The sequence below is a fragment of the Ranitomeya imitator genome, chromosome 1 (assembly GCF_032444005.1).
Source record: "Ranitomeya imitator isolate aRanImi1 chromosome 1, aRanImi1.pri, whole genome shotgun sequence".
Taxonomy (NCBI): Eukaryota; Metazoa; Chordata; class Amphibia; order Anura; family Dendrobatidae; genus Ranitomeya; species Ranitomeya imitator.
Genome location: NC_091282.1, coordinates 826,614,859 through 826,629,719, shown reverse-complemented (window position 1 = coordinate 826,629,719; position 14,861 = coordinate 826,614,859). Strand labels below are relative to the sequence as shown.

The window sequence follows — 14,861 nt, the reverse complement described above, 5'->3', positions numbered from 1 at the left end:
TGTGCTGTTTCAATACACACAAAGGAAATAAACATGTATATAACAAAACTTGTAATTTAAATAATTTTCTTGGAGAAATGCTTTAGGGTATGTTCACACGTTCAGGATTTCCATCCTTTTTTTTTCCTGACTGAAACCGCAGGTCTCTGCAGAAAACGCAGGTGCGTTTTTTGGTGCGTTTTTGGTGCGTTTTTTGGTGCGTTTTTTAGTGCGTTTTTTAGTGCGTTTCTTGATGCAGTTTTGTCTGCAGATTGTCTGTGTTTGACAGAAATAAAGTTTACTGCAGTGGGGGGAAGAAAAAAAAAAAAAATGATGTCATTTCCTTGTCCAACCCTTTTCTTCTTCCATCCTCCATTTTGGAACTTACACATCAAAATGAGTGGACGTGCAGAGCGTCGTCCAGATGACAGCCCACGGATCCAGCTCCGCACGCCACACCGGATTGCGATCCTGGGGTTGATGCTTCTAATTTTGAATCGACATGCATGTCAGGTAAGCAGATGTCTGTTTGTTTTATATATTGGGTTATGGGTACTTGTCCACATTCTGGAAACGTTGTATGTTTGGCGCTGCGTGTGGCCGCAGCGCCAAACATGCAGCGTCCACATGTCAGCATACTGGAGGTGATGTCATGAAATCACGTGTCCACTGTGTGTCATCCGTCAGCCCTGCGACTCCGGACATGCTGCGCGTCTTTTATGATCACAGCATGTCTGTGTTCCTTGTTGTGAAACTGCGGCTCCGCAATGAATAAAACAGGACCCTATACGTCGGGTGTGATGATGCTGGATTTGTACAATGAACACATCTGGCATCATTGCGTACTAGAATGGGGTGGGCCTTCCTGAATGTGGACACGTATCCTTACATAATCGACATTGTTTTCCTTGCATGTTTGATATATTTTTCTAATTGTTGTGTTTACGAAATATTTTTTTATTTTTCTATTTAGCGGCGGCAGAGAAGACGTGTGCAGAAACGAATGTGGGTGCACCCGCTTGTAGAAGACCGAACTGAGAAGGGGCACTTTCATGTGCTGTACAATGATTTGAGGAGGTAAGTAGAAATATATAGAATGACTAATTTACCTTTTTTTGCTAGCAATACTTGTGAAGTAACCCTTTTTTGTTGTTCTTTTGCAATTTTCAGATATCCTGAAAAATTTATATCGTTTTGTCGGTTACCAATTATTGCCTTTGACAGACTGCTTACCATCCTGGCACCCCATTTAACACTGCAAGACACGGTGATGAGGAAGTCCATCTCTGCTGAGGAAAGGCTGCTCATCACCTTGCGGTAAGTAACAATTTTTTGGGGGAATGTTGTTAGGTCTGTATTTTACTTGTGTGTGTGTCCAGTATGTGTGATTAAACCCACCCAGTCCTCTTTTTGGACAGGGGGCACACATACACACACACACGTGAGATACGGGCGAGTGTTGCATGGTAAACCCCAGCTCTGCCGCCTGCACTCTGGAGCGGAGTCTGCACCCACATACCAATACATGGAGCCGCACGCTCCACAACGGAGTGCATGCAGCAGGTCCGGGGATTACCATGCAACATTTGGTCATATCTCGCATGCGTGTGTGCACAAGTCCCATCAGGCCTTTTATTAATGTTTTTTACACCCTTTGTGTTGTGCTGGGTGTTAATGCCAGCATTATTGAATGGTGCTGGACGCATATAATAGCGGCCTTAACTTGTGACATGTTGTAATTACCTTTTTGTGTGACATTTCTAATTTTCTTTTTTGTTTCTTTTCAGATTTTTGGCCACAGGAGAGAGCTATACATCCCTGCACCTCCAATTTAGAGTTGGTAAATCTACCATCTCTAACATTGTGAGGTGTACATGTACCGTCATCTGGCAGAAGTTGCAGCCCATGGTGATGCCTTCCCCAACCGAGGAGACTTGGCTGCAGGTTGCAGCAGGCTTTCAGTCTGTGGCCAATTTCCCAAACTGCATAGGTGCAGTCGATGGTAAACATGTTCGGGTTCAGCAGCCACCACGATCAGGATCACGCTTCTTTAATTATAAGAAGTATTTTTCAGTGGTCCTGATGGCGGTGGCTGATGCCCATTACAAATTTGTTGCCATTGACGTTGGTGCCTATGGTAGTACTGGGGATTCTCGGGTGTTGCGAACGTCACAGATTGGGATGCAAATTCTTCGAGATGGCGGCACGCTCCCAGCCCCACGACCTTTGCCGGGTTCCACACATCCAGTGCCGTTCGTGATGGTATCGGATGAGGCGTTTCCCTTAACGACAACCCTGCTGCGCCCATACCCACGAAGGGGACTGGATGCCCGACGGAGGATTTTTAATTATCGGCTGAGTCGTGCACGCAGATATGTGGAATGCACCTTTGGGATCATGACTAGTCAGTGGAGGATCTTTCACACTGCCATTCAGTTGGACACAGACACCGTTGATGCTGTGATAAAGGCTTGCTGTGTACTCCACAACTATGCTCGTGAATACAACACTGACGTTGATGTGGAGTACCAGCAGCCAGTATTTAATCCAGTTGACAACGGGGGTCTGGGTAGGCCGTCCAACTCTGGTGTGCGTGTGAGAGAATCCTTCACTGACTACTTTATGAGTCCTGAAGGTGCCGTGCACTGGCAATACTCCTGTGCTGGTGTTGAGCAGCCTGACCAGCAGAGAAGGATGCATCTACACTGACCCCCCCAGAAATGTTGCCGACATCGCTGATAACAGTTTTGACAACATCCCAAAGAATGAGAAACGCCAGCAACCAACACAAAAGTTTGAAAAAAAAATTTTTTGTTTCATGTTACCAAAAAAACTGTGTTAAATAATTGATTGTAATATCAATAAAAAATCTATTTGGGTGTAATTAGTTTTTTTTTGTTTTTTTTGGCTACAAAAATTTTGGTGTTTTATGAAAATAATAGCAGTATGACGTATACAATTGTTAACACATCAACACATAAACCACTAATTGATAGCCCATAAACCCAGGATAGCGGCCTTGACCGCATTGTAATAAAGAAGAGAATAGTATGTTTGAAATATAATATATTTAAAAGAACACAAATTCTTTGCAATATTTACAAAAGATTTTTCAATTAGAAAAAACAAAAAAAAAGCCCCTTTCAAAGCCAACCGGCAACTGGAGCTAAAAAACAAACCAAAAAAAACTCGGTGCCACTGAAAATTTTTGCCCATGTTCAATTCAGAAAAGTATATTCTGGAGAATAGAGGAAATTTGATCCCTCTGATTGATATGGTGCTCCCCCCATATGCTGCGAACTTCCTCTATCTCCAGAAGTAACTTGGCTGTGGGCCAAATACTGGGGTCTGGTAGCTTGTGTTTCCGGTGTTCGGTGTCGGGGCCTGAAAAGTCCCAACACCCCCATCAGAACTTCATTGTATGGAGATATCGGAGCAGGGTCCTCCAGAGCAGTGAGGGACATCTGGACCATGGACATGAAAAGAGATTGTCTATCCGGTGGCAGGGAGCGTGTTTTTCTTGCCACAGTTAGTGCGAAGGAGTCGCAGTGGTCATCAGAACTAGATTTTTTTAATAGATCTAACGTGTCGCAAGCGATTTGGACAGTTTGGTCATCTTGGTTTTTCTTTGTTTTTTTTTTTTTTTTCTCTGCTGCCACCGGATAGACAGCTCTCTTCTCCACTCTCACAGCTTCTGCGGAATCAGATGCTTCAGCAGCTGCTGAACTAGATGTTGATGCAGCAGCTGCTGAAGTGGATGCTGATTCAGCAGAAGCTGTGGGAGTGGAGGTAGAGATGGTCCCTCCCACTCCAGAGGAACTGCCTGCTCCATCCTCTTTGTCGCTGTCCTCCAAATCAGCTACCGACATGTTTCCTTCCGTCCTGTTGGAGAAAAAAAAAACATCAATTTTTCGCACAACATATTATATTTAAATAATCATGTGGAGTGGATTTTAACTTACTTTCTCAATGTCCTACTGGACACAAGAAACTGCAGCTCTTCGCTAAATGGAAATTTACTTTTGCTCGGCGAAGAGCCACTCTTAGAACATTCGTTCAGGAACTTCGTGAAACGGTCTCTGATTGAGCGCCACCGTTTCCTCACATCGTTATCTACCAAAAAAAGGTTACAAAATACAACAACATTTTTTGTGAGATCTAAACAAATTATATTTTTAATATACTCAAGGTTTACTAAATAAATTTAATTAAAATTACCAATTTGCTGCTGTGTACTCCCTGGATACTTGTCCCAATCTGGGATAAGGTCTCGTACAATTTTGGTCCAGGCTAGTTCCCGGAAATATTTATCCTTGTAGGATTCATCGGCTGGGTCCCACAAGGCCGGATAATCCCGAACCTACAATAAATACAATAGTGTCATCTCATAATCTATAGCGCGACCAAGTAATGTTACACAATTGCTGGAAATATTTCAAAGTAACCCCTAATAACTGAACACAAGCACAAACTGAAAACACAAACACCAATAAAAACGCTTGTGTGCAGTTGTTTTACCACTAGCTCTGTCGCCGTCAATCCTGAGTGGTTCGTGCGACAATCAACAACATTCATTAAAAAACACACTATAAAGTGAAATAGTTAGGGTAGGGTTAGGGCTCATAACCCTAAGCACTCTACCCCAAAAGGGATCCTAAACATAACACAACCACAAAAGGGATCCTAACCCTACAGGGATCCTAACCCTAACCCTACAGGGATCCTAACCCTAACCCTAAAGGGATCCTAACCCTAACCCTAACCCTACAGGGATCCTAACCCTAACCCTAACCCTAAAGGGATCCTAACCCTAACCCTAACCCTACAGGGATACTAACCCTAACCCTACAGGGATCCTAACCCTAACCCTAACCCTACAGGGATCCTAACCCTAACCCTACAGGGATCCTAACCCTAACCCTACAGGGATCCTAACCCTAACCCTAAAGGGATCCTAACCCTAACCCTAACCCTACAGGGATCCTAACCCTAACCCTAACCCTAAAGGGATCCTAACCCTAACCCTACAGGGATCCTAACCATAACCCTAACCCTAAAGGGATCCTAACCCTAACCCTAACCCTAAAGGGATCCTAACCCTAACCCTAACCCTACAGGGATCCTAACCCTAACCCTAACCCTAAAGGGATCCTAACCCTAACCCTACAGGGATCCTAACCCTAACCCTAACCCTAAAGGGATCCTAACCCTAACCCTACAGGGATCCTAACCATAACCCTAACCCTAAAGGGATCCTAACCCTAACCCTAACCCTAAAGGGATCCTAACCCTAACCCTAACCCTACAGGGATCCTAACCCTAACCCTAACCCTAAAGGGATCCTAACCCTAACCCTAACCCTACAGGGATCCTAACCCTAACCCTAACCCTAAAGGGATCCTAACCCTAACCCTAACCCTACAGGGATACTAACCCTAACCCTAACCCTACAGGGATCCTAACCCTAACCCTAACCCTACAGGGATCCTAACCCTAACCCTACAGGGATCCTAACCCTAACCCTACAGGGATCCTAACCCTAACCCTACAGGGATCCTAACCCTAACCCTAACCCTAAAGGGATCCTAACCCTAACCCTAACCCTACAGGGATCCTAACCCTAACCCTAAAGGGATCCTAACCCTAACCCTAACCCTACAGGGATCCTAACCCTAACCCTAACCCTAAAGGGATCCTAACCCTAACCCTAACCCTAAAGGGATCCTAACCCTAACCCTAACCCTACAGGGATCCTAACCCTAACCCTAAAGGGATCCTAACCCTAACCCTAACCCTACAGGGATCCTAACCCTAACCCTAACCCTAAAGGGATCCTAACCCTAACCCTACAGGGATCCTAACCCTAACCCTAACCCTAAAGGGATCCTAACCCTAACCCTACAGGGATCCTAACCCTAACCCTACAGGGATCCTAACCCTAACCCTACAGGGATCCTAACCCTACCCCTAAAGCTATTGTAAGGTGGCATTAAGCACGGTTAGTAATGGCGAGGCGTCAATAAGACGCCGATCAATTATTAATCCTAATAAGGTTTACTATAATATATGTGGACCCCCCTAAAAAAAAAAAATGTGTTGGGGTCCCCCTATATTTTTAGGCCAGAAAGGCTAAGCAGACAGCTGTGGGCCAATATTTGACGCCCGGGAAGGGGTTAAAATACCCATGGCTGTTCCCAGGCTATGAATATTAACCCACAGCTGTCTGCGTAGCCTTTCTGGCACTAAAATATAGGGTGACCCGAAAAAAAAAACGTGTTGGGGTCCCCCTATATTTTTAGGCCAGAAAGGCTAAGCAGACAGCTGTGGGCCAATATTTGACGCCCGGGAAGGGGTTAAAATACCCATGGCTGTTCCCAGGCTATGAATATAAGCCCACGGCTGTCTGCGTAGCCTTTCTGGCACTAAAATATAGGGGGCCCCGAAAAAAAAACGTGTTGGGGTCCCCCTATATTTTTAGGCCAGAAAGGCTACGCAGACAGCCGTGGGCTTATATTCATAGCCTAGGAAAGGGGCCATGGATATTTGCCCCCCCCTGGCTACAAATATAAGCCCGCAGCCGCCCCGGAAAAGGCGCATCAAAAAGATGCGCCAATTCCGGCACTTAGCCCCTCTCTTCCCACTCCCGTGTAGCGGTGGGATATGGGGTAATGAGGGGTTAATGCCACCTTGCTATTGTAAGGTGGCATTAAGCCCGGTTAATAATGGAGAGGCGTCAATGAGACGCCTATCCATTATTAAGCCAATGAAAGGGTTAAAAAAAAAAACACAAACACTAGAAAAAATATTTTAATGAAATAAAGACACACACTTTTTGACAATTCTTTTATTGCACGCTCAATCCATCCTGAAGACCCTCGACCTGAAAAAAAGGCAAAACAAAAAAACAAATTCATACTCCCTGGCCCTGTCCGCAGAAATCCATCGAGGGTCCCACGAAGATCTTCCATGGAGAACAGACACATCCAGAGATGTGTCTGCTCTCCACGGCTGCAGCAACACACTGACAGGAGCCATAGTTCCTGTCGGTGTGTCACTGCGCATGCGCGAGCGAGTTTACCGGCGGTCATTGACCCCGGTACTCTCGCTTAACGGCAGTGCTGCGTGGGAAAGTTCAACGCAGCTGTACTGCCGTTAACCGAGACGCCGGCGCCATTGAGCTCCGGGACAGTACGCGATACACTGCTAGGAGCTTCGCTCCTGGCAGTGTATCACCGGAGAGCAGGAGATCGGCGTGGGACACTCGGTTATGGATTCTGCGGACAGGGAGTATGGATTTGCTTTATTATTTTGGGATTTTTTCATTGAGGATCGAGGGCTTCGCCTACAAGTGTGGTGTATGGTGAGTATATACTCTATGTTATGTGTTGTATGTACTGTACTGTGTGTCATGTTTGTGTATTGTGTGTTTGTGTTTGGTGTGAACTTTAGTATTGTGCTAAGTCGCCGGACACAGGGACAACTCTCCCATCCTAAATACCGGATGGGAGTAGTAGTCCGATACGGCGACTTAGCACAATAGAGGCATATCGTCGCATGGGGACGGACACACAGACTTACCAAATCAATCAGACGCCCGACATCGATCCCCATGCGACGGTATGCCTCCATAGTGACAGTCTCTTCGTGATACAGTCGGGACCACACACGCCGCCCACGGACTTCCGCCCACGCACTTCCGCCCGCTTCCCCGAACTTCCTGCAGCAGCGGTTCTGCACATCAAACCGCAGTAAAACACGCAGATATATTTTTGATCTGCGTGTTTTACTGCGATTTTGACCTCACAATGGAGGTCTATGGGTGCAGAACCGCTGCGGTTCAGGAAGAAGAATTGACATGCTCCTTCTTTTTTCCGGGAGCTATTCAGCGCGGCTTTTTTTTTACAATTTCCGGACCATGTGCACAGTGTGTCCTGTTTTCCATAGGGTACAGTGTACTGTACCCTGCATGGAAAACAGCTGCGGAACCGCAGCGGCAAAACCGCCGCGGTTCCGCGGTAAAAAACGCACTGTGTGAACATGGCCTTATTTTCTGGAACAATTTCAAGGGTGCCAAAACTCTTGGCCATGACTGTATATGTTTTTAAATGTGTATCTTTTTTTGTATCCAAGAAAGATTAAAATAGTTAGGCATAATTTTTGGGCATGCACAGATGATTTAGTTTATGTATTTCCTCTGTCATTTGAACTTTTCATATTACATGTACTACAGATAAAATTCCTCCGCCATCTGAAGTGACTGGGAGCCAGGCGGGATAGAAAACGCCCATGCCCTGGAGGAGCGAGATTATTATCCCCACATATTGCTCCTCTGTACCTGAAGAAACAGGATGTAATCTAAAGTACAATTTACACGACTCCCTGAGCACGGCAAACTTGTCACGCCCCTCAGAGAACCTGTCAGGCAAAGCGATCTTGGGCTCCACTATAGTTTGCCTGGGAGACGAAATGTATTAGGTTGCTGCAAAACAACCGTGCTTAAATCTGTCACCTCCAGACTGAGCTGTTGCAGTTGCCCTGTCAGAGCAGTGATTGGATCCACAATGGATCAGAAAAAATGGTTACGGTCAGAGCTAATGTCACGACTCAGCTGTTGGGTGATCTGGGACCATGGGCTCCTTCACTGACCCTACCACTAGGGGGTGCCCTAGCTCGCCCTATTCCCCAGGATACTTCTGGAGGTGATGATGCCGGGGCCGCCACACTTGGCTTATCTCCTGAGTTAGCCCTTCATCTGTTCTCTTCCCCCACCCAGGGAAGATGGGTGCCATTGTACACCACAGTGCAGCAACCCAACAAACAGCCCCTATTCTGCCAAAAGGAATAAACACAATTAAAACGAATGACACAGCGGTCTTCTAGCTCCACACTGTTGCAGTACGCACGTCACAAAAGCACTTTTATATATATATATATATGCATATATATATATACAGTGGGGCAAAAAAGTATTTAGTCAGTCAGCAATAGTGCAAGTTCCACCACTTAAAAAGATGAGAGGCGTCTGTAATTTACATCATAGGTAGACCTCAACTATGGGAGACAAACTGAAAAAAAAAAAACAGAAAATCACATTGCCTGTTTTTTTTTATCATTTTATTTGCATATTATGGTGGAAAATAAGTATTTGGTCAGAAACAAACAATCAAGATTTCTGTCTCTCACAGACCTGTAACTTCTTCTTTAAGAGTCTCCTCTTTCCTCCACTCATTACCTGTAGTAATGGCACCTGTTTAAACTTGTTATCAGTATAAAAAGACACCTGTGCACACCCTCAAACAGTCTGACTCCAAACTCCACTATGGTGAAGACCAAAGAGCTGTCAAAGGACACCAGAAACAAAATTGTAGCCCTGCACCAGGCTGGGAAGACTGAATCTGCAATAGCCAACCAGCTTGGAGTGAAGAAATCAACAGTGGGAGCAATAATTAGAAAATGGAAGACATACAAGACCACTGATAATCTCCCTCGATCTGGGGCTCCACGCAAAATCCCACCCCGTGGGGTCAGAATGATCACAAGAACGGTGAGCAAAAATCCCAAAACCACGCGGGGGGACCTAGTGAATGAACTGCAGAGAGCTGGGACCAATGTAACAAGGCCTACCATAAGTAACACACTACGCCACCATGGACTCAGATCCTGCAGTGCCAGACGTGTCCCACTGCTTAAGCCAGTACATGTCCGGGCCCGTCTGAAGTTTGCTAGAGAGCATTTGGATGATCCAGAGGAGTTTTGGGAGAATGTCCTATGGTCTGATGAAACCAAACTGGAACTGTTTGGTAGAAACACAACTTGTCGTGTTTGGAGGAAAAAGAATACTGAGTTGCATCCATCAAACACCATACCTACTGTAAAGCATGGTGGTGGAAACATCATGCTTTGGGGCTGTTTCTCTGCAAAGGGGCCAGGACGACTGATCCGGGTACATGAAAGAATGAATGGGGCTATGTATCGTGAGATTTTGAGTGCAAACCTCCTTCCATCAGCAAGGGCATTGAAGATGAAACGTGGCTGGGTCTTTCAACATGACAATGATCCAAAGCACACCGCCAGGGCAACGAAGGAGTGGCTTCGTAAGAAGCATTTCAAGGTCCTGGAGTGGCCTAGCCAGTCTCCAGATCTCAACCCTATAGAAAACCTTTGGAGGGAGTTGAAAGTCCGTGTTGCCAAGCGAAAAGCCCAAAACATCACTGCTCTAGAGGAGATCTGCATGGAGGAATGGGCCAACATACCAACAACAGTGTGTGGCAACCTTGTGAAGACTTACAGAAAACGTTTGACCTCTGTCATTGCCAACAAAGGATATATTACAAAGTATTGAGATGAAATTTTGTTTCTGACCAAATACTTATTTTCCACCATAATATGCAAATAAAATGTTAAAAAAACAGACAATGTGATTTTCTGGATTTTTTTTTCTCAGTTTGTCTCCCATAGTTGAGGTCTACCTATGATGTAAATTACAGACGCCTATCATCTTTTTACGTGGTGGAACTTGCACTATTGCTGACTGACTAAATACTTTTTTGCCCCACTGTATATATATATACAGTGGGGCAAAAAAGTATTTAGTCAGTCAACAATAGTGCAAGTTCCACCACTTAAAAAGATGAGAGGCGTCTGTAATTTACATCATAGGTAGACCTCAACTATGGGAGACAAACTGAGAAAAAAAAATCCAGAAAATCACATTGTCTGTTTTTTTAACATTTTATTTGCATATTATGGTGGAAAATAAGTATTTGGTCAGAAACAAACAATCAAGATTTCTGGCTCTCACAGACCTGTAACTTCTTCTTTAAGAGTCTCCTCTTTCCTCCACTCATTACCTGTAGTAATGGCACCTGTTTAAACTTGTTATCAGTATAAAAAGACACCTGTGCACACCCTCAAACAGTTTGACTCCAAACTCCACTATAGTGAAGACCAAAGAGCTGTCAAAGGACACCAGAAACAAAATTGTAGCCCTGCACCAGGCTGGGAAGACTGAATCTGCAATAGCCAACCAGCTTGGAGTGAAGAAATCAACAGTGGGAGCAATAATTAGAAAATGGAAGACATACAAGACCACTGATAATCTCCCTCGATCTGGGGCTCCACGCAAAAATCCCAGAACCACGCGGGGGGACCTAGTGAATGAACTGCAGAGAGCTGGGACCAATGTAACAAGGCCTACCATAAGTAACACACTACGCCACCATGGACTCAGATCCTACAGTGCCAGACGTGTCCCACTGCTTAAGCCAGTACATGTCCGGGCCCGTCTGAAGTTTGCTAGAGAGCATTTGGATGATCCAGAGGAGTTTTGGGAGAATGTCCCATGGTCTGATGAAACCAAACTGGAACTGTTTGGTAGAAACACAACTTGTCGTGTTTGGAGGAAAAAGAATACTGAGTTGCATCCATCAAACACCATACCTACTGTAAAGCATGGTGGTGGAAACATCATGCTTTGGGGCTGTTTCTCTGCAAAGGGGCCAGGATGACTGATCCGGGTACATGAAAGAATGAATGGGGCCATGTATCGTGAGATTTTGAGTGCAAACCTCCTTCCATCAGCAAGGGCATTGAAGATGAAACGTGGCTGGGTCTTTCAACATGACAATGATCCAAAGCACACCGCCAGGGCAACGAAGGAGTGGCTTCGTAAGAAGCATTTCAAGGTCCTAGAGTGGCCTAGCCAGTCTCCAGATCTCAACCCTATAGAAAACCTTTGGAGGGAGTTGAAAGTCCGTGTTGCCAAGCGAAAAGCCAAAAACATCACTGCTCTAGAGGAGATCTGCATGGAGGAATGGGCCAACATACCAACAACAGTGTGTGGCAACCTTGTGAAGACTTACAGAAAACGTTTGACCTCTGTCATTGCCAACAAAGGATATATTACAAAGTATTGAGATGAAATTTTGTTTCTGACCAAATACTTATTTTCCACCATAATATGCAAATAAAATGTTAAAAAAACAGACAATGTGATTTTCTGGAATTTTTTTTCTCAGTTTATCTCCCATAGTTGAGGTCTACCTATGATGTAAATTACAGACGCCTCTCATCTTTTTAAGTGGTGGAACTTGCACTATTGCTGACTGACTAAATACTTTTTTGCCCCACTGTATATATATACAGTACAGACCAAAAGTTTGGACACACCTTCTCATTTAAAGATTTTTCTGTATTTTCATGACTATGAACATTGTACATTCACACTGAAGGCATTAAAACTATGAATTAACACATGTGGAATTACATACTTAACAAAAATGTGTGAAACAACTGAAATTATGCCTTATATTCCTAGGTTCTTCAAAGTACAGTGCAGTTCAGCTCTCCCCAAACCATCTCGATTGGGTTCAGGTCTGGTGACTGTGGTGGAGGCCAGGTCATCTAGCGTAGCACTCTATCACTCTCCTTCTTGGTCAAATAGCTCTTACACAGCCTGGAGGTGTGTTTGGGGTCATTGTCCTGTTGAAAAATAAATGAAAGTCCAACTAAACGCAAACCGGATGGAATATCATGCCGCTGCAAGATGTTGTGGTAGCCATATTGGTTCAGTATGCCTTCAATTTTGAATAAATCCCCAACAGTGTCACCAGCAAAGCACCCCCACACCATCACACCTCCTCCTCCATGCTTCATGGTGGTAACCAGGCATGTAGAGTCCATCCGTTCACCTTTTCTTCGTTGCACAAAGACACGGTGGTTGGGACCAAAGCACAGATTTCCACTGGTCTAATGTCCATTCCTTGTGTTCTTTAGCCCAAACAAGTCTCTTCTGCTTGTTGCCTGTCCTTAGCAGTGGTTTCCTAGGAGCTATTTTACCATGATGGCCTGCTGCACAAGATCTCCTCTTAACAGTTGTTGTAGAGATGTGTCTGCTGCTAGAACTCTGTGTGGCATTGACCTGGTCTCTAATCTGAGCTGCTGTTAACCTGCGATTTCTGAGGCTGGTGACTCAGATAAACTTATCCTCAGAAGCAGAGGTGACTCTTGGTCTTCCTTTCCGGGAACAGTCCTCATGTGAGACCGTTTCTTTGTAGTTTTTGATGGTTTTTGCCACTGCACTTGGGGACACTTTCAAAGTTTGCCCAATTTTCTGACTGACTGACCTTCATTTCTTAAAGTAATGATGGCCACTTGTTTTTCTTTACTTAGCTGCTTTTTTCTTGCCATAATACAAATTCTAACAGTCTATTCAATAGGACTATCAGCTGTGTATCCACCAGACTTCTGCACAACCCAACTGATGGTCCCAACACAACTGATGGTCCCAACACAAGGCAAGAAATCCCACTTATTAAACCTGACAGGGCACACCTGTGAAGTGAAATCCATTCCCAATCGAGATGGTTTGGGGTGAGCTGAACTGCAGAGCGAAGGCAAAAGGGCCAACAAGTTCTAAGCATCTCTGGGAACTCCTTCAAGATTGTTGGAAGACCATTCCCGGTGACTACCTCTTGAAGCTCATCAAGAGAATGTCAAGAGTGTGCAAAGCAGTCATCAAAGCAAGGTGGCTACTTTGAAGAACCTAGAATATAAGGCATAATTTCAGTTGTTTCATACTTTTTTGTTAAGTATGTTAATTCATAGTTTTGATGCCTTCAGTGTGAATGTACAATTTTCATAGTCATGAAAATACAGAAAAATCATTAAATGAGAAGGTGTGTCCAAACTTTTGGTCTGTACTGTATATTCACATGTTCTAAAGGCTGTCATCATCACAAAAAAGCTATTTCTAGATTAAGGACTGCAACCTACCTGGATCATCCCAAGTCCTCTTGTTCGAGTAACCTTGCCTTTTATATGGTTGTATGATCTAAAGAACTTAAATAAAAATATTTTTTTTACTTTGCTTTAGGGGTTTGTTGCATCACTCATTTATTTCTCGGATCCATATTCAGTAAATATTTTCATTGCATACATAAATTTGTATCCACTGATCAGATTCACACACATATGTACATGTGCAGAGCACATACACACTGTAACAACTCTGCTGGCATCACTACATGGCCTCCCATCCCTCACACACCATCTTGCTCACTGCTCCATGTCATGTTGTGTTCTGTCTGTTTCCAGCACCATATTCTGTGCCTCTGCTCTCTGCATGCTTCCTGGCTGTGTGCATAGGGGGGTGGCACCAGAACTCTCTGGTTCTTATAGAATCAGGACGCACCTGTCTAATCTGTTCCTGACCAATTACCGAGAGGCCTCCAGTATTCAGGGCAGCTCCACTCTGTGGACTGGGCCTGTGCAATGTGTTAACTCAGTTAGTGTTTTGCTTCTGAGCTGCCAGGCCTTGCTCTGTGTTCCTCCTTCTCTGGAGGTTCTACTCCTAGCTTTGCCTTGATCTTGTCTGTCTGCCCCCCAGGAGGCTGTATATCCTGGTTGCAGTGTTTCTTTTTTAGCCTTGCCTTGATCTTGTTGTCCGCCCTCCAGGAGGCAGAATATCCTGGTCCCTGTGTCATTGTTCTGGTACCTTGTCTTGTCCCATTACCTTGTTTGAACTTTGTCCCACCTCTGTCTCCTTATCTGTGGCTTCTTTCCCTGCTGTGTCTTTCCTTGTGTCCTCTGTTTGCTTATGCTCCGCACTCTTGCAGCTCTTGTGGCTTTGCCTGTGCTCTGCTCTCTTGCAGCTTTACCTCTACTCCGCACTCCTGCAGTTCTGCTCCGTTCTACTCTGCTCTGCTCCTGCTGCTGCAGATATCTCTTGCTGCAGCTCCTCTCCGCATTCCTTGCGGTTCCGCTCTGCTTAGCTTCTGCTGCTGCAGAAATCTCTTGCTGCAGCTCCTCTCTGCATTCCTTGTGGTTCCGCTCTGCTTAGCTTCTGCAGTAATCTCTTGCTGCAGCTCCTCTCCGCATTCCTT

At 44.9% G+C, this 14,861-nt stretch overlaps 2 protein-coding genes across 2 annotated transcripts; one reads left to right on the top strand and one right to left on the bottom strand.

Annotated features, from left to right (window-relative positions):
* The first annotated feature begins 271 nt into the window (after positions 1–271).
* LOC138649813 (uncharacterized) lies at positions 272–2,858 on the top strand. The gene is made up of 4 exons (XM_069740525.1): positions 272–492; positions 953–1,056; positions 1,150–1,296; positions 1,767–2,858. The coding sequence occupies exons 1-4, from the start codon at positions 310–312 to the stop codon at positions 2,686–2,688; spliced, it is 1,356 nt and encodes a 451-aa protein (XP_069596626.1). The 5' UTR covers positions 272–309; the 3' UTR covers positions 2,689–2,858.
* A 105-nt stretch (positions 2,859–2,963) lies between these two features.
* LOC138657536 (uncharacterized) lies at positions 2,964–7,590 on the bottom strand. The gene is made up of 4 exons (XM_069745307.1): positions 7,558–7,590; positions 4,198–4,339; positions 3,942–4,092; positions 2,964–3,861 (listed from the first exon to the last, which is right to left on the bottom strand). Exons 1-4 carry the CDS (start codon positions 7,588–7,590, stop codon positions 3,198–3,200), a joined length of 990 nt encoding a protein of 329 aa, XP_069601408.1. The 3' UTR covers positions 2,964–3,197.
* Positions 7,591–14,861: the final 7,271 nt, after the last annotated feature.